Genomic DNA, 25,564 nt, shown 5'->3' on the forward strand with positions numbered 1-25,564 from the left:
GATCAGACTGAGAACTGTCCCACTCAGCCTCAAAAATCTGGGCCTTCCGCACCACTTCCTCGAAGGTAAGGAGCTCATGCCCAATAACACGGCCTCGAAGACCGTAACGTAAGCCGGCCTCGAATCGGCGGGCTCTCCACTCCTCATCATCCACTAAATATGGTGCAAATCTGGACAGTGCTACAAAACGAGCGGAATACTGAGCCACTGTCATATCGCCCTGCACCAAGGCCTCAAACTCCAACGCTCGCTGACGTCGGATGTGATCGGGAAAATACTGTCGGTCAAACCGATCCACAAAATCCTCCCAAGTCTAAACAAAATCAGTGCCCGCTGCTCGAGAGACTGACATCCACCAGTGCTCAGCCTCACCATGAAGGAGAAATACGGCTAATCGGACTCGCCGCTCGGTCGAGCATCCCATCGTCTCGAATATCTTCTCTACGTCGGCGCGCCATCTCTCAGCCACGGTCGGGTCTGGCTCACCCCAGAAATGCGGAGGATCGAGGCGTCGGAACTCTCGAAGGAGGGCACTCGAGCGCTCCTGGCTGTCTGGAGAAACGACCGGGGTCGCCCGCCCTCGTGCGGCCACAACTGCAGCATCTGTGTGGCCAGAATCGAAGCACTCACAGATACGGTCGGCTCCGCACTAGTCTCTGGTGGAGGAACTGCACCCATAGACTGGGCAGCATGAATCCCTGGCAGATGGGTGGCATCCTCAGGCGGGGCAGTAGGGATCTCGGGTGGAGGAGCAGGGATCGTAGGTGGTAGTGCGGGAGCCGCAGGTGGTGGGGCCGGAGTCGATCGGGTCACTCTCCTGCGCGCCATGTCCTACAGGAAAGAGCGAAGGTGCCTATCAACTTTGAAACTCTCGAAGGCACACTCGTTAAGGGTCGATAATAAAAGATCGCTAGGCTTCCCGAACTTAGGACTTAAATCATTCATAGCAGACATGTAATGTTGTTTTTTATTATTCCCGAGTTATGCTCTGATACCAACTTCTGTCACGCCCCACTTTTAAATGATTTGGATAAAATGCCTACCTCATGGTGGGGTCCATTCAAGTGGGCCACATAATCTCATTATTACAAAAATAAAATAAATAAATAAATAAGATAAAAGGGAGAGAGATGGAGAGTGAGACCGTGTGATGGAGGGGCCCCGGCACTATGGGCCCTCCCTTGCACTAAATCATACATCAAGTGGGTCCCATTTTATGTGGCCCATTAAAATTAAATCCAACGGTGGAGATCCCTTCTCCACCAAATTAAACGGTCTAGATGACCCTAAACATACAAGAAGATAAACATCATGATGGGGTCCATGGAGGATGGGCCCGTCATGGAATGATCATGATGATCCAAGTGGGCCATCGGCCACATCTTAGGGTCCAAAGCGAGATCCAAACCATTGATCGGTTGGCCTCACTTGGCCCATCAAAAAAAAACATCAAAACTATCCTATCCAAACACCCACCGCTTGATCTTCTTGCTCCCTTGGCTTCCTTAGTTCCTTGTGCTACCCTTTGATGGAGGAAGATGGGAAATGGATGGTTGAGATGAGAGATGAAGGGGTGGGAAAGGGGGCCTCACAAATGAAATTTTCTCACCATGGGAGGACCATACGTATGGGACTCTCTCTTGGATTGGATTTTTGAAAAAAATGAATAAGAGAGATAGTTGTAAAGGGAGAGAGAGAGAGAGAAAGAGATGGGTGATGGAGTGATGGGGGATGGTTTGGGTTGAAAATTGTAAAAGGAGGTATGGTTGATGTTAAAAATGGGAAAAAGAGAAGTGGTGAGGTGGAAAGAGGGTAGACTTTTGTAAAAGGTGGAGATGGGTTGTTGTACTTGAGGTATGGGATGCTTTAATGGTTGATTGATGGGACTAATTGTAGAGATTCCCTCGAAATCCGCAACGCGCGGTGTTTCTTCGGAATAAACGCTGATCGGCATCTTCTTGCCTGGGTATCGGTTCGGTTTGCCTCTACACATTAGATGAATTGTGTAGATCTAACTACACATACACTAATGGCTCATCTCAACTTTTTACGCCAAGTGATACCAACACTTGTGCAAAAATCTAAGATTCCTTGTTAAACATTTATAGATTTAACTAGTGTGGCCCATTTGATGGTCAGATTGATCTGAAAATTAGGGCCCTTGTATATTTTGGCTTTAGGGATCATATGATCCGTACAAATCTATCTTAACACAATCAGATTCCATCCATTTAATTTATTCCTAAAATATTACTAACCAGATCTGAAATTATAAAAACATCACTTTTTTAAAATTGACTCTACACACCCACACAATGATCGTGTGGATGATCCACACCATCCATTGTATAGATCAAGAAGAAATTAACAACATAATAAAAAATAAAAAGATCATCTAATGATTAAAACTTACCTGATCGAGCCTTCTGAGAATCTCCTCTCCCTTATTCTCCAGAGCTTTCTTATTTTTTTTCTATTAAGCAAAACCTCTCTATATCCCTTTTTTTTTTTTAAAGAAACTTCTCTTGATAAGATAGGATGAGCACATCCTCCCTTATTCTAAATTTGATTTTTTTTATGACATATGATAAAAAAAAAATTATTATTGTTATTTCAAGAATTGATCCCTAAACCCCTCTCTCAATTAAGAATGTCTCTACCAACTCCACTATTAACTTGTTTTTATTTTTTTATTTAAAAATAAAATCTTTAAATATTTATTTTAATTTTTTTAATGCACCGAAATTTAGGGTTGTTACATACATGACCTTATGAAAAGGTTGGATGGTAATAAAACATCACAGTGGCCCTTAAAGAGGTTTCAATGGTGGGTGTCATTATCACGACTGTTGCTATGGTCCACTGGAGATCTGGACATGCTTCATTTTTTTGGATGATGCCATAAAATGATCTGTTAATAGGTATGGATGGCATGGATAAGACGTTTACACCATGGTGGCCCCCATAGAGCTTTTCCCAGATGGATTAACGTTCAGACAGGGGTAGGACGCAATTTACTTCCTCCCATGAAGTTTTTGCCCTGGGAACCCAGGTAGGACCCACTATGATGTTTGTAAGAAATCCTCCATGTGTACCCCTTTTGTGAGTTCATTTTAAGACATGAAGCCAAAAATTAACCGTATCCAATGCCCAAGTGGGCCAAAAATGTGAGAATTGAACGTCCACATTTGAAATATTTGTGGGCCATAGAAGTTTTGAATCATGCTAATATTTGTGTTTTCAGTACATCCCAGCAGCAATGATGTTATTAACAGTATGGATGGAATGTAAACTGTTCACTCCCCAAGTATAGGGTTGTGATGTAGAAATAAACTCGGTGAGATCGAGGTCGAATCCCAATGGACTGATACCTGTACGTAATTTGAAACTAGGTAGAAATAGAACTAGCCTAAGATGAAATCTAAATCAAATATAAATTGATGAATAATGGTGAGAGATTAATGTAGAACTTAAGAGAAATCAAAGATAAGAAACTAGGGATTCAGAGGATCCACTTGTTGAGATCAGGGAGATCTTATGCCTGCTTCAAAAATCATGGAAATTAAACTGAACTTCCTCTGATAAACATTTAAAGAGATGAAAAGTATATGAATTAGAATGGATTCCATCACCAAACCATGCCCAGGAGACAAAGCAAACAACGGAATTAAACTATTATGAACCAATCAACATGTTATGAAGGTTAGGAAGGGTACTGTCATCCTACCATGCCGAGTAGACGATGGTGAACAATAGGGCTTCCTGACGTCATAACATAAAAGGAAGGAACATGCTCAAAGCTATTGCAGACCCATTGTAATTTTAGTCACAACAGACCATTAAAAACTAAAAACACTCCCTTAAATAAACTATAATCGGTATCAGTTCAGTATGAATACCAAACACAAGCAAAAGAGTCCCCCATACGCTACAAGCTTCACCTCTTAGCCCTAGCTAAGAGGTTCAGCCACTCATGGACATGATGAGGCTATAATCTCTGGAAAAATTCATAAACAAAAGAAACTAAAGAAGAAGAAAAGCTCGAACCCGTCTCTGCTCTTATTTCTCTCTCTCTTCTTCTTATTCCACGTCCTTGCTTCCTTAGCTCTCGTCCTTAAGCTCTGTCCGTCCTCTCCTTCCTTCTCTAGCTCTCTTAGGACATTTTTATAGCTGCTAGGGGCGGTGGAGAAGCTGTCGCAGCAGCTACACACCCGCAGCGAAAGCTTTTTCACAGCAAACTTCGGAGCCTTCAAACTTGCCACTTTCCTCACTCAATCTCTAAAGAAACACCATCTCTTAGGACATTTTTGAGAGATCTACATGATGGACGGTTCAGATCTGCCATATGATCAAATATGGTGGGCCATAACCGCCTGGAACTCCGGATTTTACGGACGTGCGTAACCTTTCGCACATCCAGCGTTGTCGTGATCGGTGGGCTCCACAGAGGTGCTTTCATGGAAATCCACCCCGTCCATTAGATTGCCCTCAAAATTTCGGTCAGAAACAAATGGTTTTGAATATCCATTAACTTGGACCAGAGATGAAATCATGCTAAAATCAATTTGAACGTTGCAGGGTAGTCCACTTATGGCCTCTGTATCGCGCACGTGTGCTTGCGTGGGTACAAACAGTTAGCATATGTTTGATGTATTCGTGGCCCTCTACACGATGGACGGCTTGGATCATCCGAACGGTTACTGTGGGGCCCACTAGCGTCAGCAAATCGGACGTCGTCCGTCCATTACGCAGCGCAAAAACGGCTGCTGCCGTTTGGAGAAACAGGTGAGGGTCAGCGCCTACTGACTCGCCTTACTCGGTTCGGCACGCGGCGGGAACGTGTGTACATTATGTACACACGCTGTACATAAGGGGCCCATTGTGATTTTTTGCAAAATCTAATACATTCATTCAATTAGTCTCTCTATTTAAGGTGTTGAGACCAAATTTGAGGCATATCCAGAGACTAGGTGGGCCCCAAATTGGAGATTAATGGGCTGATCTGTCCGTTAGCCCATTTCCCAAGATCTCTAATGGTTGAAATTTAATATGTACAATTTATTTATATCTCCCAGGCCATGTATGAATTTTCGAGCTAATCAGATGGCGGGAACTATATGATCTTGCATTCTTCACCAATTTCGGGCCTCTTTAATGTGAATGACTTGATTTCCTCGGATCCCTGGCATGTAAATTCTTTAGTCTTGGTTCTCTGGAGTGCGTCCCTTGCTCTGGTGATTTCGGAGTGTCAAATCCATGCTTTTGATGCTATTTTTCAGTCCACGCTCCTGATTAGATCCTGCAATAAAAATACAATAAAAATATGACATTAAGCATTATCATGTACGTAAAATCAAGCAATAACTAGGGTCTGATATGTAATATTTGACCCTCAACACAACCCCCAACTAACATTTTGCTAGTCCTAAGCAAAGGATGCGAAAAATAAGTTGAAAATTACAGGACAATTTATATGAACTCGAGTGATTTTTGAAAAACAAATCAAATACTAGAATTTTAAGATTCATGAATGTTGGGCATTACTCTCTCCTGGCCTCATGCGCATGGTAAATTTCATAGTTAAGATCAAGGTATTAATCCACCAATTAGAAAAAATTTTAAACATTAGGATCCATGAGTGTATAGTCTAATCTCGACTTATCATCATTAAAATTCACTTCTCTATTTCGGGATATCATTGGTAACCAACAAGAGAATTCATGACAACCAAACCTAAACCCAAACTTACTTCATAGATCATCCTTTATCTTTTTTTTTTTTTTTTTTTAATAAGCTTTTGAAATTTCTAGTAAAAGTAACGCCAAGAAGGGGAATCGAATCCTCACCTATAGGGAGCAAACCTATGGTGAAGACTGTACACCCAACTTTTTCACATATCATCCATGGGAGATTGAATCTACACCTATAGGGAGCAAACCTATGGTGTAGACCATTCGCCCGATCCTTTCAATATCTCAGGTTGGTTCCTTTCAAGCTTAGTAATCACCAAGTTAATCTTTTAATATCGAACTGAACCCTTAATGTGCAAGTGAGATGTGTTTTGTGAAATCATGACTCAATCAATATTTAAAACTTCTAATCATGGATTAACAATTCAAAATTAACTGGAAAATCTAACAAATAATTGAATTCAATAGTCATAAATTACCAACATCACGTATCTTGAAATTCTAAGTGCCCTAGATGGCCGTCAAAATCACTTCGAATTCATATAAAATTCCAGAAAAATTTAAAAATTTTCACAATTTTCGCACTTAAGACCAAGAAAATACTGATTAGGTAACCTAATCTCCACCCCTAACTAAAAATCTACATTGTCCTCAATGTAAAAGATATGCTCGTAATGTACATGAGACAATGAAAGTAAATGAGAAGTGATGGAAAAATTGTACCTGGATGAGGGATTCAAGAAGTTTTTACACAAGGATCTCAGCATGAAAGCAAGTCAGCACAAGAGAGAAACCAATAAAAGAAAACTATCCTAAAACAATGTAGAAAGCGAATGAACCTAATCCTTCTTCCTTCCAATGGCCTCAACTTTTCTTATGTCAGAATACTTTATACTTCGAGATCATCCTCTTCTTTCTCAAGAGATACAATCCACCTTCTCCTTAGATTGAGCTTCACTCTAGACGTGGTGTCTGGATTGGGGTAATAGTCCCATAATTGTGTTTTTTCAAAGAAGACTATCGAGGTAATCCCATACCTCGCCAACATTTTTATTAACGAATTCTCCATCGCAGACATCATTTCTACCATTCGCTTACTAAGATGTCACCATCATGTAAAAATTTGTAATGCGCCACGCTTCAAAGCCGTGGTTGTGGCACGAATCAAGTTGTAACCAACCTTTTCCCAACATCGTAAGTTAATGTTTCATCTTCCTTTCGGCAAAGTCTACGACGCTTCTCTGAGATATAATCGCTTTACGACGCGAAAATTCTTCTTGCTTAATTCCCTCTGCATTTCATTCCATGTGTCAATGGATCTAGGACGCAGTGAATGTAACCACGTCTTAGCCTTCTCCTTTAAGGAAAAAGGAAAGAGTTTCAGCCTGACTGTGTCCTCAGGCACATTTTGAAAATATAAAGTGGTTATGATCTCATCAAATTCTTTCAAATGTGGATATGGTTGATCTTCAGATTCAAGTCCATGGAACTTAGGAAGTAGTTGGATAACCCCTGGCTTGATGTCCATATGTCCTGTATTTTCAGAAAAAATCATGCATGAGGGCATACTCACCTTTGCCGGTTGTAAATAATCTCGTAAAGTACATGGCGGGGGTGCTTGATGCACCTCATTCTCATCCTGAATGTCCTCCACCCTAGGTTAGGGTAGAAGAGGTTGGTTTTCAGCCATCACTTCAATTAACTCAGGGGATTTCGAGTGGTGTTTAGTCCTGCGATGGATAGTTAACCCCTCAACCAATCCTCCTTCAGTCAAGAGACGTCGAGTGTTGTCACGGGCCTACTTGGGCATGAAACACTCGCAGCTCTCAATCAAATTCGAAAGCTAATCCTAAGAAAGGAAAAGAAAATCTAGAAAGAAAGAGAGGGCTGGAAAGAAGTTACCAAATTAGAGTCCCTAAGTTAAAAACCTGCAAAAGAAAATAAACAAGTCAGTTTCTGAAGAGAATGTCTAGAATTAGAAAATCCTTAAAAAGAAAGATAGAAGTAAACTAGTTTTTGAAAGAAGAAATTCCTAAAGGAAAGTGGAAATTTCTAAAATAAATTAAGAAAGTCCTAAACTAGAAAGTAAATTACTAAAAGAGAACTGAAAAATAGAAAGTAGAGAGAAAGCTTACCGAATTAGAAATTTCTATCTTAAAAGCCTACACAATAGGAAAATTAGTTTCTAAACAAAAATTCTACAAGTAAAAAATTTCTAAAAATAAATTAGGAAACAAAGTTAAATTCTAAAAGAGTTAAAATTAGAAAGTTACTAAAAATAAAAATAGAAAGTTAGTTTCTAAAAAGGAAAGTTCCAGAATTAGAAAGTTTCTAAAACAGAAAATCTAAGCCTAAAATTAGAAAGTTTCTAAAAATAAAATAAAAAAAGGATGAATTAGTTTCTAAAATTAGAAAGAATTTCTAAAAAAGGGAAATAATTAACTTAGTTTCTAAAAACAAAAGAGGAAAGTTTCTAAAAATAAACTATTTCCTACAAATAGGAAAATACTAGAATTAGAAAATTTATAAAATTCAAACCCTAATTCTAAAAAATAGAAAAAGTAGAGGAATTAGAAAAGGATTACCAATTTAGAAGTTTATGTCAGGATCCTACAAAACAGGGAACAAGTTAGTTCTAAAAATCAAATAGAAATAAAAATCTAAAACTAAAGTTAGTAAAATCCTAATCTCAAACTAATTCTAAAACTAATTAAATTCAAAGAATCGTAACCGTTAATCCCCGGCAACGGTGCCAAAAACTTGTTCACTCCCCAAGTATAGGGTTGTGATGTAGTAATAAACTCGGTAAGACCGAGGTCGAATTCCAAGGGACTGAAACCTGTACATAATCTGAAACTAGGTAGAAATAGAACTAGTCTAAGATGAAATCTAAATCAAATATAAATTGATAAATAATGGTGAGAGATTAATGTAGAACTTAAGAGAAATCAGAAATAAGAAACTAGGGATTCAGAGGATCCACTTGTTGAGATCAGGGAGATCTTATGCCTGCTTTAAAAATCATGGAAATTAAACTGAACTTCCTCTGATTAAAATTTAAAGAGATGAAAAGTATATGAATTAGAATGGATTCCATCACCAAACTATGCCCAGGAGACAAAGCAAATAACGGAATTAAACTAATTATCAACCAATCAACATGTTATGAAGGTTAGGAAGGGTACCGTCATCCTACCATGCCTAGTAGACGATGGTGAACAATAGGGCTTCCTGACGTCATAACATAAAAGGAAGGAACATGGTCAAAGCTATTACAGACCCATTGTAATTTTAGTCACAACAGACCATTAAAAACTAAAAACACTCCCTTAAATAAACTATAATCGGTATCAGTTCAGTATGAATACCAAACACAAGCAAAAGAGTCCCCCATCACGCTACAAGCTTCACTTCTTAGCCCTAGCTAAGAGGTTCAGCCACTCATGGACATGATGAGGCTATAATCTCTGGAAAAATTTATAAACAAAAGAAACTAAAGAAGAAGAAAAGCTCGAACCCGTCTCTGCTCTTGTTTCTCTCTCTCTTCTTCTTGTTCCACGTCCCTGCTTCCCCAGCTCTCATCCTTAAGCTCTGGCCATCCTCTCCTCCCTTCTCTAGCTCTCCTAGGACGTTTTTATAGCTGCTAGGGGTGGTGGAGAAGCTGTCACAGCAACTACACACGCGTAGCAAAAGCTTTTTCGTAGCAAACTTCGGAGCCTTTAAACTTGCCACTTTCCTCGCTCAATCTCTAAAAAAACACCGTCTCTTAGGACGTTTTTAAGAGATCTACATGATGGACGGTTCAGATCTACCATATGATCAAATATGGTGGGCCACAACCGCTTGGAACTCTGGATTTCGCGGACATGCGTAACCTTTCGCATGTCCAACGCTGTCGTGATCGGTGGGCCCCACAGAGGTGCTTTCATGGAAATCCACCCCGTCCATTAGATTGCCCTCAAAATTTCGGTTAGAAACAGATGGTTTTGAATGTCCATTGACTCGGACCAGAGACGAAATCATGCTAAAATCAATTTGAATGTTGCAGGGCAGTCCACTTATGGCCTCTGTATCGCGCACGTGTGCTTGCATGGGTACAAACATTCAGCATAGGTTTGATGTATTCATGGCCCTCTACACGATGGACGACTTGGATCATCCGAACGGTTACTCTGTGGGGCCCACTAGCGTCCACAAAACAGACGCCGTCCATCCATTACGCAGCGTAAAAACGGCTGCTGCCGTTTTGAGAAACAGACGCGGGTCAGCGCCTGCTGACCCGCCTAACTCGGTTCGGCGCGCGGCGGGAACGTGTGTACATTATGTACACACGTTGTACATACGGGGCCCATTGTGATTTTTTCTAAAATCCAATCCATTCATTCAATTAGTCTCTCTATTTAAGGCATTGAGACCAAATTTGAGGCATATTCAGAGACTAGGTGGGCCCCAAATTGGAGATTAATGGCCTGATCTGTCCGTTGGCCCATTTCCCGAGATCTCCAATGGTTGAAATTTAATATGTACGGTTTATTTATATCTCTCAGGCCATGTATGATTTTTCGAGCCAATCAGATGGCGGGAACTATGTGATCTTGCATTCTTCACCAATTTCGGGCCTCTTTAACGTGAATGGCTTGATTTCCTTGGATCCCTGGCATGTAAATTCTTCAATCTTGGTTCTATGGAGTGCGTCCCTTGCTCTGGTGACTTCAGAGTGTCAAATCCATGCTTTTGATACTATTTTTCAGTCCACGCTCCTGATTACATCCTACAATAAAAATACAACTAAAATATGACATTAAGTATTATCATGTACGTAAAATCAGGCAATAACTGGGGTCTGATATGTAATATTTGACCCTTAACATAAACATCACTGTCAAACCTCAGGAAGGTTTCAATGGTGGGAATTTCCCTTAACTCAAGAAATTTCCAACTGTATGACCAGTATATGGCCCACAACCTTTTTAAGCCCATTTCTTTTTAGTTGCCAAGAATACTCCCCAGGCGTATGGACGCCCTTGCACATGATGAAAATGCCCTTGCTCTAAAACAGACGATCAATCGCGAGATACGGTTATAGCTACAGTTATAATCCATAGCCATAGATAACCGTAGCTCGGCAATTAATCGTGGCTACTGCGATTCCACTGCAAGTCGCTATCCCAATCGGCGATCAATCGCGGATTTCGCGATTCCACCCCTAATCTGTGGCTACGGATTATAACCATAGCTATAATTGTATCCCTATCCATTTTTATTTATTATTGTTTTTTTTTTTTTTTTACATGGAGAATTTTATTCTACCTACATTTTTCTCTAACACATATTTATATAAATATGTATATATAAGCATATAAAAAATATTTTATCTCTTTTTTTCATTTCTTTCTTTATTCATATAACAAGAATATCTTCTAAACCAAAATTAGTTACTTGACGTACCATATATGATTTTGGGGCTGAAAGTTGGGCGGGCTCAACCCGATCAACCTGTGACCGACACACATTGGGTTGGGCTTGGGCAGGATGTATCGAGTTTGGTCTTGGGGGTTGGGCCATACAAACACCAACCCGATAAAACTTGGGTTGGGCTCGGGTTGCCTGACCCAACACGAACCCGATTAATATATAAGTTTCTTATAAATTAATTATAATTGAGTGTAGATCATTTGTGTTGAAGGCAAGGGAAATTCCAATACCTCCCCTCAAGCTAACAAGATATGCCAGATTTCCCTCTCCCAAATAAATTGCTTGATACAAAATACGACTTGTAATGGAGTAGTTGTCCTATATTTTAGCTTGTTTGTTTAGAAAAAAATGCATGGAAATAATCATGAAGTGAAGGGAATTGACCATGAAATGAAATGGAATCGCTGGAATTGACCGTGAACTGCATGGAAATGACCGTGAAGTGAAGGGATTTGACCGTAAAATGCATGGAAATGACCGTGAAGTGAAGGGAATTGACCGTGAAATACATGGAAATGACCGTGAAATGAAATGGAATCGCCGAAATTGACCGTGAAATGCATGGTAATGACCGCGAAGTGAAGCGAATTGACTGTGACATGTATGGAAATGACCGTGAAGTGAAGGGAATTGACCGTGAAATGCATGAAAATGACCGTTAAATGAAACGAAATCGTCGGAATTGACCATGAAATGCATGGAAATGACTGCGAAGTGACAGGAATTGAACGTGAAATGCATGGAAATGACCGTGAAGTGAAGGGAATTGACCGTGAAATGCTTGGAACTGACCGTGAATCAACACGGAATGGCCGGGAATGACCGTGAAATACGTGGAAATGACCGTGAAGTGGAGCGAATTGACCGTGAAATGCGTGGAAATGACCATGAAGTGAAGGGAAATGACTGTGAAATGCATGGAAATGACCGTGAATCAACATGGAATTGTCGGGAATGACCGTGAAATGCATGGAAATGACCGTGAAGTGAAGCGAATTGACTGTGAAATGCATGGAAATGACCGTGAAATGAAGGGAATTGACCGTGAAATGCTTGGAAATGACCGTGAATCAACACGAAATGGCCGGAAATGACCGTGAAATGCATGGAAATGACCGTGAAGTGAAGCGAAGCGAATTGACCGTGAAATACGTGGAAATGACTGTGAAGTGAAGGGAATTGACCGTGAAATGCTTGGAAATGACCGTGAATCAACACGGAATCGCCGGGAATGACTGTGAAATGCATGGAAATGATGGTGAAGTGAAGCGAATTGACCGTGAAATGCGTGGAAATGACCGTGAAGTGAAGGGAATTGACCGTGAAACGCATGGAAATGACCGTGAATCAACACGAAATCATCGGGAATGACAGTGAAATGCATGGAAATGATGGTGAAGTGAAGCGAATTGATCGTGAAATGCATGGAAATGACCATGAAATGAAACGGAATCACCGGGAATGACCGTGAAATGCATGGAAATGATCGTGAAGTGAAGGGGATTGACCGTGAAATGCATGGAAATGACCGTGAAGTGAAGGGAATTAGCCGTGAAATGCATGGAAATGACCGTGAATCAACACGGAATCGCCGGGACTGACCGTGAAATGCAAGGAAATGATCGTGAAGTGAAGGGGATTAACCGTGAAATGCATGGAAATGACAGTGAAGTGAAGGGAATTGACCATGAAATGCATGAAAATGACCATGAAATGAAACGGAATCGCCGGGATTGACAGTGAAATGCATGGAAATGACCGTTAAGTGAAGCGAATTGACTGTGAAATGTATGAAAATGATTGTGAAGTGAAGGAAATTGACCGTGAAATGCATGAAAATGACCGTGAAATGAAATGGAATCATCGGAATTGACCATGAAATGCATGGAAATGACCGTAAATGCATGGAAATGACCGTGAAGTGAAGGGAATTGACTGTGAAATGCTTGGCAATGACCGTGAATCAACACGAAATGGCCGGGAATGACCGTGAAATGCATGGAAATGATCGTGAAGTGGAGCGAATTAACCGTGAAATGCATGGAAATGACCGTGAAGTGAAGGGAATTGACCGTGAAATGCATGGAAATGACCGTGAATCAAGACGGAATCGTCGGGAATGACCATGAAATGCATGGAAATGACCACGAAGTGAAGCGAATTGATCGTGAAATGCATGGAAATGACTGTGAAGTGAAGGGAATTGACCGTGAATCAACACGGAATGACCGTGAAATGCATGCTGAAAGAACATGAAAACAAGGGAATCCTTGTACTTCAAACGTGTGGCATGTACATGAAAGCTCATTGAGCTTGACAATATCATTGTATTCTCTCATAATATAGTATTCATCTCGAGAAATTGCATGGTAACGAACATCTCATGCCTTTGGTATGAGATCCTTTAAGTGTTTCTCGGCCTACGGTGTCAACGGTCCAATGAATGATGATGCTGATTTTCTTCTCTTATAAAACATCTCTTGAATTTTGAATCTGATTGTCTCTATCAGTATAGTCACGGGATATTCTCACATTTCTTTGAATAGAGCATTAACTCACTCAGTTATGTTTGTAGTAACTAAATTGAATCTTTTTTCCTGGGAAGTGTGATGATGCTCACTTTTCATACCCTATTTCCCTCAACCATACATGTATTGGGGGATTGGCAAGTTCGATATCATGCATTAACTTTTCGAACTCAGCCCTCCTATAAGTCTCTATAGCTTGCTAGCAGTATATTTCTAATGACTTATGTTTGAACGTGTCCATCAAGTTTCGGTATATATCGTAGGCGCAGTAGCCATGGATTGCTGCTTGGAAGACCTAGGGAACTTCTTTCATTAGACCAACCTACTTATTTTCCAAGATTCCATCGGGTCGATGGTCGAAAATTCATTTCATTCACTTCACGGTCAATTTCATTCATTTCATTTCACGGTCAATTCCATGCATTTGATGGTCAATTCCCTTCACTTTCATGGTCAATTCACTTCATTTCACAATCAATTCCATTCATTTCATGGTCAATTCGCTTTACTTCATGGTCAATTTCATGCATTTCACGGTCAATTTGCTTCACTTCACGGTCAATTCCGGCGATTCCCCTTCACTTCATGGTTAATTCCATGCATTTCATGGTCAATTTCCTTTACTTCATTGTCGATTCAATGCATTTTACGGTCAATTCCCTTCACTTCACAGTCAATTCCATGCATTCCACGGTCAATTCCGGCACCCTGTGCAAAAGTTGGTAGTGATACGGAAATAGTCCAAAAGTGTGTGCAAAATCATAGGCAACGATACGGAAAAATAACAATGATAAAACTCGGAATTTAAAATCATAGGCAATGATACGGAAATAGTCCAAAAGCCTGTGCAAAAGTTGGCAGCTGTACCGCAATAACAATTCTTTAAATCCCTCCTTCCTTCCTATTCAGGCAGTGCAAACATAGACAATTCCAAGTCTTCCTTCCATACATAATTTCTCATGGCTGTCATCCTTCTCTTTCTTCTCTTTCTCTTCACATCTTCTACTGCAACAGCTCAACCAAAACATATAAACATAACCTTAGAATCTTCTCTCTCAGCCACCACCCAGCCCACTTCATGGCTCTCACCTTCCCGCTTATTCGGGTTCGGTTTCTACCGTGAAGGCACCAGCTTCAAGGTCGGAATATGGTTGGAGACAAGCCCAAACAAGACTACCGTGTGGACAGCCAACCGAGATGACCCGCCTGTTTCTGGCAACAGTACATTGGTCTTAATGAACAATGGTCTCTTTCTAAAAACTGCTGGAGTCCCAGATATGATCATTTCAGGTAATATCTCACCCCTTCCGGTGTACTCAGCTTCGATGCTCGATTCAGGCAACTTGGTTCTCTACAATTCCGATTACAAAAGCATCTGGGAAAGTTTCAATTATCCGACTGACACCATCTTATGGGGTCAATCCCTTCTTCCGAACAATCAACTATTCTCAAGCGCATCAGAAACTGACCATTCGACCGGGGGCTTTCAGCTGAGCATGCAAACCGACTCAAACCTCGTGTTGTACCCGAAAGACACTGGTAACACTCCTGGCGATGCATATTGGGCAACAGGGACTAATAAGCCAGGAAACACCCTGAGACTACAGCTCTACCAGGATGGCTCCCTGTACCTAGTCAATGCCACTGGCTACAATACAAGTATCGTGGCAAGACGGGCCGTTGCTAATAACGGAATTGTTATCTACCGTGCGACCCTCAACGTTGATGGGATTTCCGCTTGTATTCCCACAGCTTCACACGGAGCGGTATCTCAACAATGACGATTGATTGGTCTGCCTTGTCAAATAAATGTAAGGTGAACGGTATCTGCGGGGTTAACAGCTACTGCACTTTAACAGACGACCAACCCAATTGCCTTTGTCTGCCTGGTTTCAGTTTCACTGATCCTGATAAAAAATTTGGGGGCTGCAGCAGAAACTTCACTCTGGAAGTTTGCATTGGCAAGAATGAAAATTTTACATATGAAACTTCTACAGTGGAGACTGCAGTTTGATCTCGACAGTTCGTATGCTACTTTATCAATCACTAAAGACGAATGCCGAAAGGTTTGTTTGGACGATTGTAATTGTGAGGCTGCAATGTTTGAATATGGAAAGTGCATGAAACTTACGCTTCCAATGAAGTATGGGAGAGAAAGTGAATCGGCCTCATCAATCATTTTCATCAAGGTTGGTCATGAAAGTCCCGTGGATGCTATCACCGATTCCTTTCCAAATGTAACAAGGATGGTACCTGGTGAAAACAAGAAAGAGCCACGTGTAAAGATTTTAATCGCAGGTATAGTTCTTGCCACGTGTTTAGTTGCCAGCATTTCTTTTTCCTGTTTTCTTATTTACAGGAATCGAGCACAAAGCTATAAAAAGATGACAGATGATAACAATTTGAGCTTGTCTGAGGAGATTCTTCTTCGATCATTTTCTTACAATGAGCTCGTGAAAGCAACTGACAATTTCAAGGAAGAGTTGGGAAAGGATTCTTTTGGAACAGTTTATAAAGGCTCCTTATACAATAGCAACAGAACGGTAGCTGTTAAGCGACTCGAGAAAATGGTTGAAGAAGGAGAAAGGGAGGTCCGTGCTGAAACCAGGGCAATAGGGAGAACTCATCACAGGAACTTGGTACGATTGCTCAGCTTTTGTGATGAGGGTTCTTCCAGGCTTCTGGTTTACGAATACATGAGCAACGGATCTCTTGCAAACCTTCTATTCAAGGCCCAAAGCAGACATGATTGGAAAGAAAGAGTGAGAATTGCACTAGATGTCGCCAGATGGATATTCTATCTACATGAAGAATGCGAGCCCCATATCATCCACTGTGATATAAAACCTCAAAACATAGTCATGGATGGCTTTTGGACTGCAAAGATATCTGATTTCGGGTTGGCAAAGCTGGTTATGCCAGATCAAACAAGAACATTTACTGGGGTGAGAGGGACGAGAGGGTACTTGGCACCTGAATGGCAGAAGAACACACCTATATCAGTGAAGGCAGATGTTTATAGCTACCGGATCGTGTTATTGGAAATTATATGTTGCAGGAGGTATATTGAGTTAGAGGTTCCAGATAATGAGATTGTTCTCTCTGAATGGGTTTATAGCTGCTTTGTGGGTGGAGAGTTGCGTAAGCTTCTGGGCGGAGAAGAAGTGGAAGGGAAGATTTTGGATAGGATGGTAAAGGTGGGGTTGTGGTGTATTCAAGATGAACCGGCACTTCGTCCTTCCATGAAGAATGTGATTTTGATGATGGAAGGGAACATGGATATGCCCATTCCCCCATCTCCCACGTCATCCATGAACATTTCTTTCTGAATCCTGATGCTTCCTTTATATGCGTTGGTGTTTTTACTTAAAAGGTGTTGTCTTTCATGAAAATCAATGTAATTTTTAATTACTTGTGGTATCAATCTTGTTTCTCAAGGGATTTTCTTTATCCTCGTGAAGAGTTGTTTGGCATGATCGGTTACAGTATTAATTAAGTTTAATCTAAACAAATAAAAATAATGTTCTAAACACATTGTATGTAAATTTTGTAAGGGTGTTTAATCTTACATCATACTGCTCAAGATCATATATATATATATATATATAATGAAAATAATGCTGCTTAGATGGTCATGGGTCGAGCATGACCGAGTCATGATTGTCTTTAGGGCTAAGTAGTTTTTTTTTTTTGCAAGAATCATGCTGATTAATGTAAAATGGCTGATGCGGCATAGTAGCTCATAAGAAAGCAAATGGGACAAATCGTAAAAACAAAGTGCCCACGGGTGGATGGAGAGACTTCGATTGTCAACACTTGTAATCGGTTGGTTTGTTTGTTTGTTTTTTTTTTTTTTTTTTTTTAGATCGTGTGGGTTGAAGGCACTGAAAATTCAGTACCCTCGCTTCTCACTGGTCCACACGCCAGCTTACAAAACACGCTGCTGATTTCACCTACTGCACAATTACAACTTTTACCACGTGGAACTTTATTGGGCCCACCATGATTTATGTGTTAGATCTACACTGTCCATCATTTTCCAAATTATTTTAGAGAACCAGCCCAAAAAGGCACATCCAGAGAATCCTAGTGTTTTTTTTTTTTTTGCAAAAGAAGGGCCATGCCCCTATATCTTTGTGAGAGAATCTCAGTGCTAGTGCCTTCCCCTTTTTGATTGATGGGCCCGTATTTCCTTTTTGTTAACAGGCCCATCCTTACTTGTGCATTATCTTATCTACATATATATGAAATGACCTTTTGCTAAATAAAATAATAATAATAATAATAATAATAATAATAAAAAGATGAAAGAGGCACATGCAGAGCTCAAGTGAAAAACAGCACAGAAAGCAGTTAGGATTGAACGACTAACTTCAAAACCTTCCTAAGGTTTATTTGCCTAATAACATCTTCTTAATTTCACAGTAATAGACAAAGAGAAACACAAATATATTAGAACCGACTGTGGCCTGAAGAAGTTTTCAAAAGTAGGCGTCCAATTCTGATTAGTTTGGTGTGGCCTTGAGCCGTGGATCTGCCTCGCTTTTGGCTTCATGCCCTGAAGGTATGAAAAATGGACGGACGGTGTCCATTTAACACATGCATCATGATTGGCTCATGAAAGTTCGATATGTTAACACTTTCTGTTTTCTTCTCTCCGGCAAGCAACCAGATTTCTTGACCTGTGAAATTTGCATGGGCCTCGTGACAGCCTCATGACAATGTATTTCTTAGATCCACACTGTTCATCCATTTTTCAGATTATTCTTGGAAATTAGTCTAAAAATCCAAAGCTCAAGCAGACAACACCGCAAGAAATAGTAAGAATTGTTTGCTACCGTTGAAAACTTCTTGGGGCCACAAAAGGATCTGATCAAGCTGATATTTTTGTTTTACCTTCATCTAGGTATTGGTGACCTTATTAATAGGTAATTAAGCCTCACAGTTGGCCTTAGGAAGGATTCAACGGTAGTTTGCTCAATCCCTATATGTGGTGTGGTCCACTTGAGCTTTGGATGTACCTCATTTTTGGGCTCATGCTCTAAAATTATATGAAAAAAATGATGGATATGGTGTGGATCTTACACGAAAATCATGGTGGGGCTTAGTGAAGTTCCATACATTAAAAGTTGTTTTGTGTATTAGACAATCTATCCGAAAGAGAGAGATTTGGAATATTTTGTGAGATAGAGTCATAGGAAATGACATGGACCAATGAGAAGCGCCGGCACTGGAATTTCATGTGCTTTCAATACAGACGATTGACACTTTACTTATTTATTTATTTTTATTTTTTTATGGATCACATTGCAAGTGTGCCCTTAGAAGTCCACCATAAAAGGAATGGGCCAGAATTAACATAGACCAACAGGACGACTTGGAGACTTTGATAGTCATTACTTGACTTTCCTTCTCCTTTTATCTTCCACACGCTGTAAAACATGGAAAAGCATTGATCCGACTTTAGAAAACGTTCTAGAGAGTATGACCACCGATATAAGCATGTGCACGTGGTGTACATGTATGCCAACCTCCCAAGTCCGGGGCCCACTGAAAATGGTGAATTAATTACTTCAGAAAAAGGTTGAATTACGCTCCTAACCATGCATCCAAAAAGGTTGCAGCTCATATTTTTATTATTTTGGGCCATACCTATCAAGAATTTTGAGTTTCGGATCACTGACGGTCCTATTTATAAGGCTGACTTTTATATTTGCACTAAGAGAAATGGCTAGGGCTGGCGATGGGTCAGGTGGGAACACAAGTCAATTAGCCTAACCTGCTTCTAAGCTGGGTTCGGCCAAGTCAGGTTCGGTTGCGGTTAGGAGCAGGCCAAAAACTTAGTTCAACCTGACCTAACCTGACCGTGCAGTGCATTAATGGGCTGGGCTAAACAACCCAACCTGACTCGACCCATAATCTAAAACAAAAATACCTATACTATAGTTTTAGTCCATTCTAAATGAAGAGAGAATCTAGCGGCCAATGCATGCCAAGGCAAGATCAATAAGAACCAAAATGAATGAGCAAGAACCACATGCAATAAACCGTAGCTGACACACGTAGGAATCACAGTGATTGAGGTATAAGTGGCAATAAACAGTAGTTAAGTCCGACCTGATTATAATTAAATGGATTGAATCTGGCTCAGGCTCAAGAAATTTTCAATGGGTCAGGTTAGGTCACAAGGTAATGACTCAGGGCCCTATTTCTTGACTCGTTAATTGAATAGGTCAGGCTTGGGCTGACCCCAACCTACATCAAACCTGATCCATTGCTCGACTTGCTAGCTCAAAATCTAGCCACAACCTTCACTTACTTTGCTCGCCCTTTCAAGCATGGGTTGATGGACTTGCAAAAACAAGGTTTCTGCACTTTCTAAACAAAACGCTATTGTTTATCAAGAAGTTCCAGCACAAGGATGCTCACAATCATCGCGGTGGCCCCACCCAGCATCTGCTTTCGCAGGAAATCCTCATCCGTCACAATCTATGATAGGCCCACCCACGTGACTCATTACTCCAAAGTTAGCTGGGTAGGCTGCACCGTTGAACTTAGCGACTTAGCCTTAAATAATGTAACATCATTGATGCCGATGTTTGTTGAAATTGGAATGCCAATTCCATACTCCACAATTTCAAGCTCCACAGAGATGAGAATGATCCAGGCTGGCTCATTCTGGCCTACCCTAGCATGGATGAGCACGGGCTCTAATTGAAGCCCCCGGGTCATACATGGCTCGGATTTGAAGCCCAAATTAATCTATTGGTTCAGCAAGCATGTCTACTTTTAGCAAATGGATCCGGAGCAAATGCACATCTGGCATGGATTGAATGATGATTTTGACACTGACGACTTAGTGTAAGATAAGAACTAGCTGTAGCCTGTAGGTGTAAATTCTAGATGTGATATGCTGAAATCTATTCACATCTAGTATTAACTAGTGTGTGAGAATTTCTCATGCGTGTGATAGAGTGTTGCTGTCGGAGTAGTATACGTTATAGTGCCCCTGACTGGACTGTGACTCTTTCTCCAATCCATTGATCTAGACTGTTCGTTAGGTACAATGGCAATTTCATGGGCAACCATGGAAACTACCAGACTACTCGTAGACATATTAACCATTGGATCAATGGCTTCACACATGGATGGTCAAGATTATTTACAGAAAAATAGTTCCAATCTACATTTTGATCCATCTATTTGTTAGGACCATCATGAATTGCTTATGTTTATGAAGAATAACTCTTCTTATGCAAAAGTAACAGTCCCATCAGTGGTTTACAGAAAGGATGGTTATAAAAATTAGGCTAAATCAAGGATGGATTAGATCACATCCGATCACTAAGATTTTCGTATGATAACACGAGGAAGTGTTCTAATTTAATGGACATTTCAGATTGATGGATTGGATTGTCCAAGTAACCTGATGCAACTAGGAGCATTATAACTTAACAGTGATCCTCAATATGTTATATCCATGGAAATTAGTCTAGAATTTTTATTTTTATTTTTAACCATTTCTATTAGAAAGTCAAAGATTTTTTATTTTTTTTAGCCATTTCTATTAGAAATTTTGACTTTTCTAGGCACGGCCTAGACCACTGACAACCGCCTTCAAGGCTGAGTTTTATATTTGCACTATGGCTAGCAATGGGTTGGGTTGACCCATGAGTCAATTGGACCTGCTTTTGGTCCCTCCTCATGGCTTGGTGGTAAACACTAAGTTTCGAGTAGCCATTGTGGTGTGTGTGTGGGTGTGAGGGTGCGTGTGTAAAAATAAATAAATAAAAATTAGACATTTTTTATGCACACGCACTCACACACACCCACCCCACACACTCTTGCACACTTACTACAAGGGATGCTTGAACTAGTGTTGAAACTCCAGATAGAGTCGTACACCTGTTTCTCGGCCGGGTTTGGCCAAGTCGGGTTGGGTTGCAAGCAGGCTCGGGCCAAAATAATTAGCCCATTTAAATAAATGACACCAGGACTGGATTGTGTTCTGCCTAGTAAGGCGAACTTGGTCCTATTAGGGGCTTTCTAGGGCCACTGTGATGTATGTGCTTTATCCATGCCATTCATCCATTTTGCCTAATTATTTTAGGGAACGAACCCACAAGGAATTAGATGGAAGGCTCAAGTGGACTAGACCACATAAAGCAGTCGTGATAATGATGCCCTTGAAATCTTCTTAAGGCCCATGGTTGTCATCCAACTTATTCATAACTCACACAGACCTGGATTGAGGGAAAAGTCAAATATAGCTTGATCAAAACTTCTGCAGCTCCAAAGAAGTTTTTAATGATAGGCATTCAATTCCCACTGTATAGTGCACTTGAGCTTTGGATCCCTTCATTTTAAGGCCAGTATCCTTAACATGATCTGAAAAATTGGATGGACAGCATTGGTAAAATATATACATCGCAATGGGCCCACAGAGCCCTTTGCAGGACTGTGTCCGTTTAGGGAATGTTATAGTTGCAGCCCCATAGGGCCCCTTACAGCGAAACATGAAGGGAGACCAAACCCACCGAACAGTAGTTCATGATGAAGTTGGGACATACTCCATTTGTAATATTTGGAACTGGCAGTGCATATGTTTTGACCCAGGATATTTAACTGCACTGGTTTCCTTAATTTTAATTAAAATATCTGACACAACAGTCAATGAAGCAAAAATTAAAGACTAATGGGCACATGGTATTAGATGGGATTACGTGGGATGGAATTGCATTTGGTCCCTTGCCAATTCCACTTAATGTTTGGGAAGAATGGAAAAGCTTGGAATTAGATCAGATAAAATTGCATTTGGTCCCATGCCAATTCCACTCAATATTAGCAAGTTGTGTAGGTCCCACCATGATGTGTGGGCTATATCCACACCATCCACCCATTTTTCAAGATCATTTTAGAGCATGGACCAAAAAATCAGGTAGATCTAAAGCTCAAGTGGACCCCACCAGAGAAAGCAGCAGGGATTGAACACCTACCGTTGAAAACTTCTTTGGGGGCACATAAGTTTTGAATTTGCCTTATGTTTAGGCCCATGCCATAAAATGAGGTTACAAAATAGATGAACAGTTTGGATATAACGCATATATGTTATTCTCAATAGTTTCAAATGATGGTGGGTATATCTATTCAATGTACAACAAACCAAAGAGGGAATCCCACCATGTTACAAACGTAGCATGGAATTAGGCTTATCCCATGGTATCAGGGGACAATCCCTGTCATATGTAATAATTACATTTTTTGAATCCCATCCCACATAATTCTTCCCAATTCCATGAACCAAACACCCCCTAAGGGGCAGCGTTTTGCGCATGGTATTAAAAGGGATTAAGTGGGATAGAATTGCATTTGGTCCAGTGCAAATTCCATCTAGCATATGGGAAGAATTAGGAAAAGGTTAGGATTAGGTGGGATGGAATTGCATTTGGTTCCATGGAATTGCATTTGGTCCCATGTGGGATTTTCGTGAATTTTGAAATCCACTACCTTTGTAGGCCCCACATTGATGCATGTGTTTATCCATGCCGGCCATCCATATACACTGTTTACACATGACATTCTGATTATATATGTGTATAAGTGATTGGCATACATTGTGAATTTGATTGGTTGATTACAATTCCATGACCACCAAACAGGATTTTGCTTAGTCCAATTTTTCCATGGAGTAAGAATTTTATCCAAATATGTGATTGGATTGTAATAACCACAAATTTTGGTGCATTAAAAAAAACTAAAATAAATATTTTATCCAAACATGTGATTGGTCAATAATTGAGTTGGTAGATACATTCTTAGTTGTGAGAGAGGGTTAGGGATCGATTCTTGGAGTAGTAATAATAATTTTTTTTATCAAATGTTATAAAAAAAATTCAAATTCAAGATAAGTGAGGATGTGCTCATCTTATCTTATGAGAAGTTTCTTTAAAAAGAGATACGGAGAGGTTTAAAAAAAATAGGATACCTGGAGAAAAAAGGAGAGGAGATTTTAAGAAGGCTTAATGAGGTAAGTTCTAATCCTTAGATCTTTTTAATTTTTTTTATTATGTTGTTAATTTCTTCTTGATCTATACAATAGATGGTGTGGATGATCCACACGATCATTGTATAGGTGCGTAGAGACAATTTTAATAAAGTGATGCTTTCAGCTGACAAAGAATAAGATATATATATATATATATATATATATATATATATATATATATATAGAGAGAGAGAGAGAGAGAGAGAGAGAGAGTATGGGCCAGGTATGGGAGAGGAGAAAATGCCAAGGACCCTGCAAACTAGTAACCTGACCAATGTTGGTGAAAAGCACAAGAAAAAATGAAGAGGACAAACGTCAACTTATTTAAGATCATTTAACTAACAACATATTTCCATATCGTTTCAAGTTCATCAGGAGTTCTTTTGGAAAGGGCTTAAGCTCATAATACATTTTTTCCGACCTGGTTCTCAGTAGGATTTAGAAGTATGGTAATTGTGCCTCCGCATCATTTAGCGTCCAAGCAGTGTGAGTGGATGAGATTTGGACTTTATATTAGGCAAGTTTAATAGTAAATCGACCATAAAGAAGACATCACAGTGATGGCGTACGAATGGGCAGTAAAAGAGAAGCCAACAATTGCTTCAATCACCAAGAGAAAAAAAAAACCCCCAAAAACCCTTTGATGCCCTAGATCGGTGATGGGGGACCTCACCGGGTCCGGCAATGTTGGACCTAATGAAGAATGGCATTTTGTTAGAGGAAGATGCCATGCAAACCGCGACGAAAGATAGCCCCAATCCAGCATTGCGGCGCCGATTGTCCGTCCCCAAGCCCAAATGGGAGGGGAAAGCACATCAATAGCAGAGATTTCAGCCTATTTATCAGGAACATTACTTTCGATACATCAATGGAAAACCTCTTCCAGATCTTCAGCAAATTTGGGAAGGTCATAGACATGTACATTCCGAAGCTTTCGGGGACTCTCAAGCTGAGAGGCTATGGCTTCGCTCGATTCAGATACGAGCAGGAGGCAAAGAATGCCACGGATGTTCTAAATGGCAAGAGGATTGATGGCAGAATAGTAGAGATTAGATGGGCCTGAAGAAGGGGAGCTCAGACAAGAGAAGCGCAGATTTGACACAACTCCGCCCGGAGGTATGTGGAGGTTGTTTCAAATCCAACTCTCTCCTTTACCAATGCAGTGAACGTAGAAGCAATTTCACGGCCAGAAAGGGCTCCACAGGAGGATGAGGCAGTCACCATTGTAGATCGGAAAGCTGTAGAAACCAAATTGCAAACCTTAAAATTGGGGGTGGTAACCATGGTTTCAAATCTCACTACAAGAAATATGGTTTTTACCGACGAAACTATTTTTCATAGGTAAAGATGACTTTTACCTACGAAATTTATTTTCGAAGGAAAGTAAACTTTCGTCGACGAAATTATTTTTCATAGGTAAAAGTCATCTTTAACTACGAATATCTTCATAGGCAAAGGGTGTTTCCATTTTTTCTAAATACCAAGAGACTTAATGTTTATTTTACCAGCGAAAGTTAATTTCATATGTAAATGTCATATTTACCTACGAATATGTTCGTGGGTAGAGGGGGCTTTTAATTTACAACAAAAAATTTTAAATAAGAAATGTAATTTTGTAGGTAAAACTCATATTTACCTATGAATGTTTTCATAGGTAAAAAGTTTTTTTAAATCTTTTAAACGAAAAGTTTTCTAAGTTTACTTTTATTGACGAAATTAGGTTTTGTTAGTAAAAGTCATATTTCTCTACAACAAATTTCGTAGGTAAAGGATGTTTTCAAATTTTCAAACGAAAAGTTTATTTTTACCCACAAAATTAGATTTCA

The 25,564-nt window shown here is 40.1% G+C and overlaps 2 protein-coding genes across 2 annotated transcripts; both read left to right on the plus strand.

The window, feature by feature from the left end:
- The first annotated feature begins 14,652 nt into the window (after positions 1 to 14,652).
- Positions 14,653 to 15,474, plus strand: LOC131243692 (G-type lectin S-receptor-like serine/threonine-protein kinase LECRK3). The gene has a single exon (XM_058243205.1). It carries the CDS (start codon positions 14,653 to 14,655, stop codon positions 15,472 to 15,474), a length of 822 nt encoding a protein of 273 aa, XP_058099188.1.
- Positions 15,475 to 15,653: 179 nt separating this feature from the next.
- Positions 15,654 to 17,145, plus strand: LOC131243691 (G-type lectin S-receptor-like serine/threonine-protein kinase LECRK4). Its single transcript, XM_058243204.1, has one exon. The coding sequence runs from the start codon at positions 15,661 to 15,663 to the stop codon at positions 17,020 to 17,022; it is 1,362 nt and encodes a 453-aa protein (XP_058099187.1). The 5' UTR covers positions 15,654 to 15,660; the 3' UTR covers positions 17,023 to 17,145.
- The last annotated feature ends 8,419 nt before the right edge of the window (positions 17,146 to 25,564 follow it).

This window comes from Magnolia sinica, chromosome 4 (genome assembly GCF_029962835.1).
Source record: "Magnolia sinica isolate HGM2019 chromosome 4, MsV1, whole genome shotgun sequence".
NCBI lineage: Eukaryota > Viridiplantae > Streptophyta > Magnoliopsida > Magnoliales > Magnoliaceae > Magnolia > Magnolia sinica.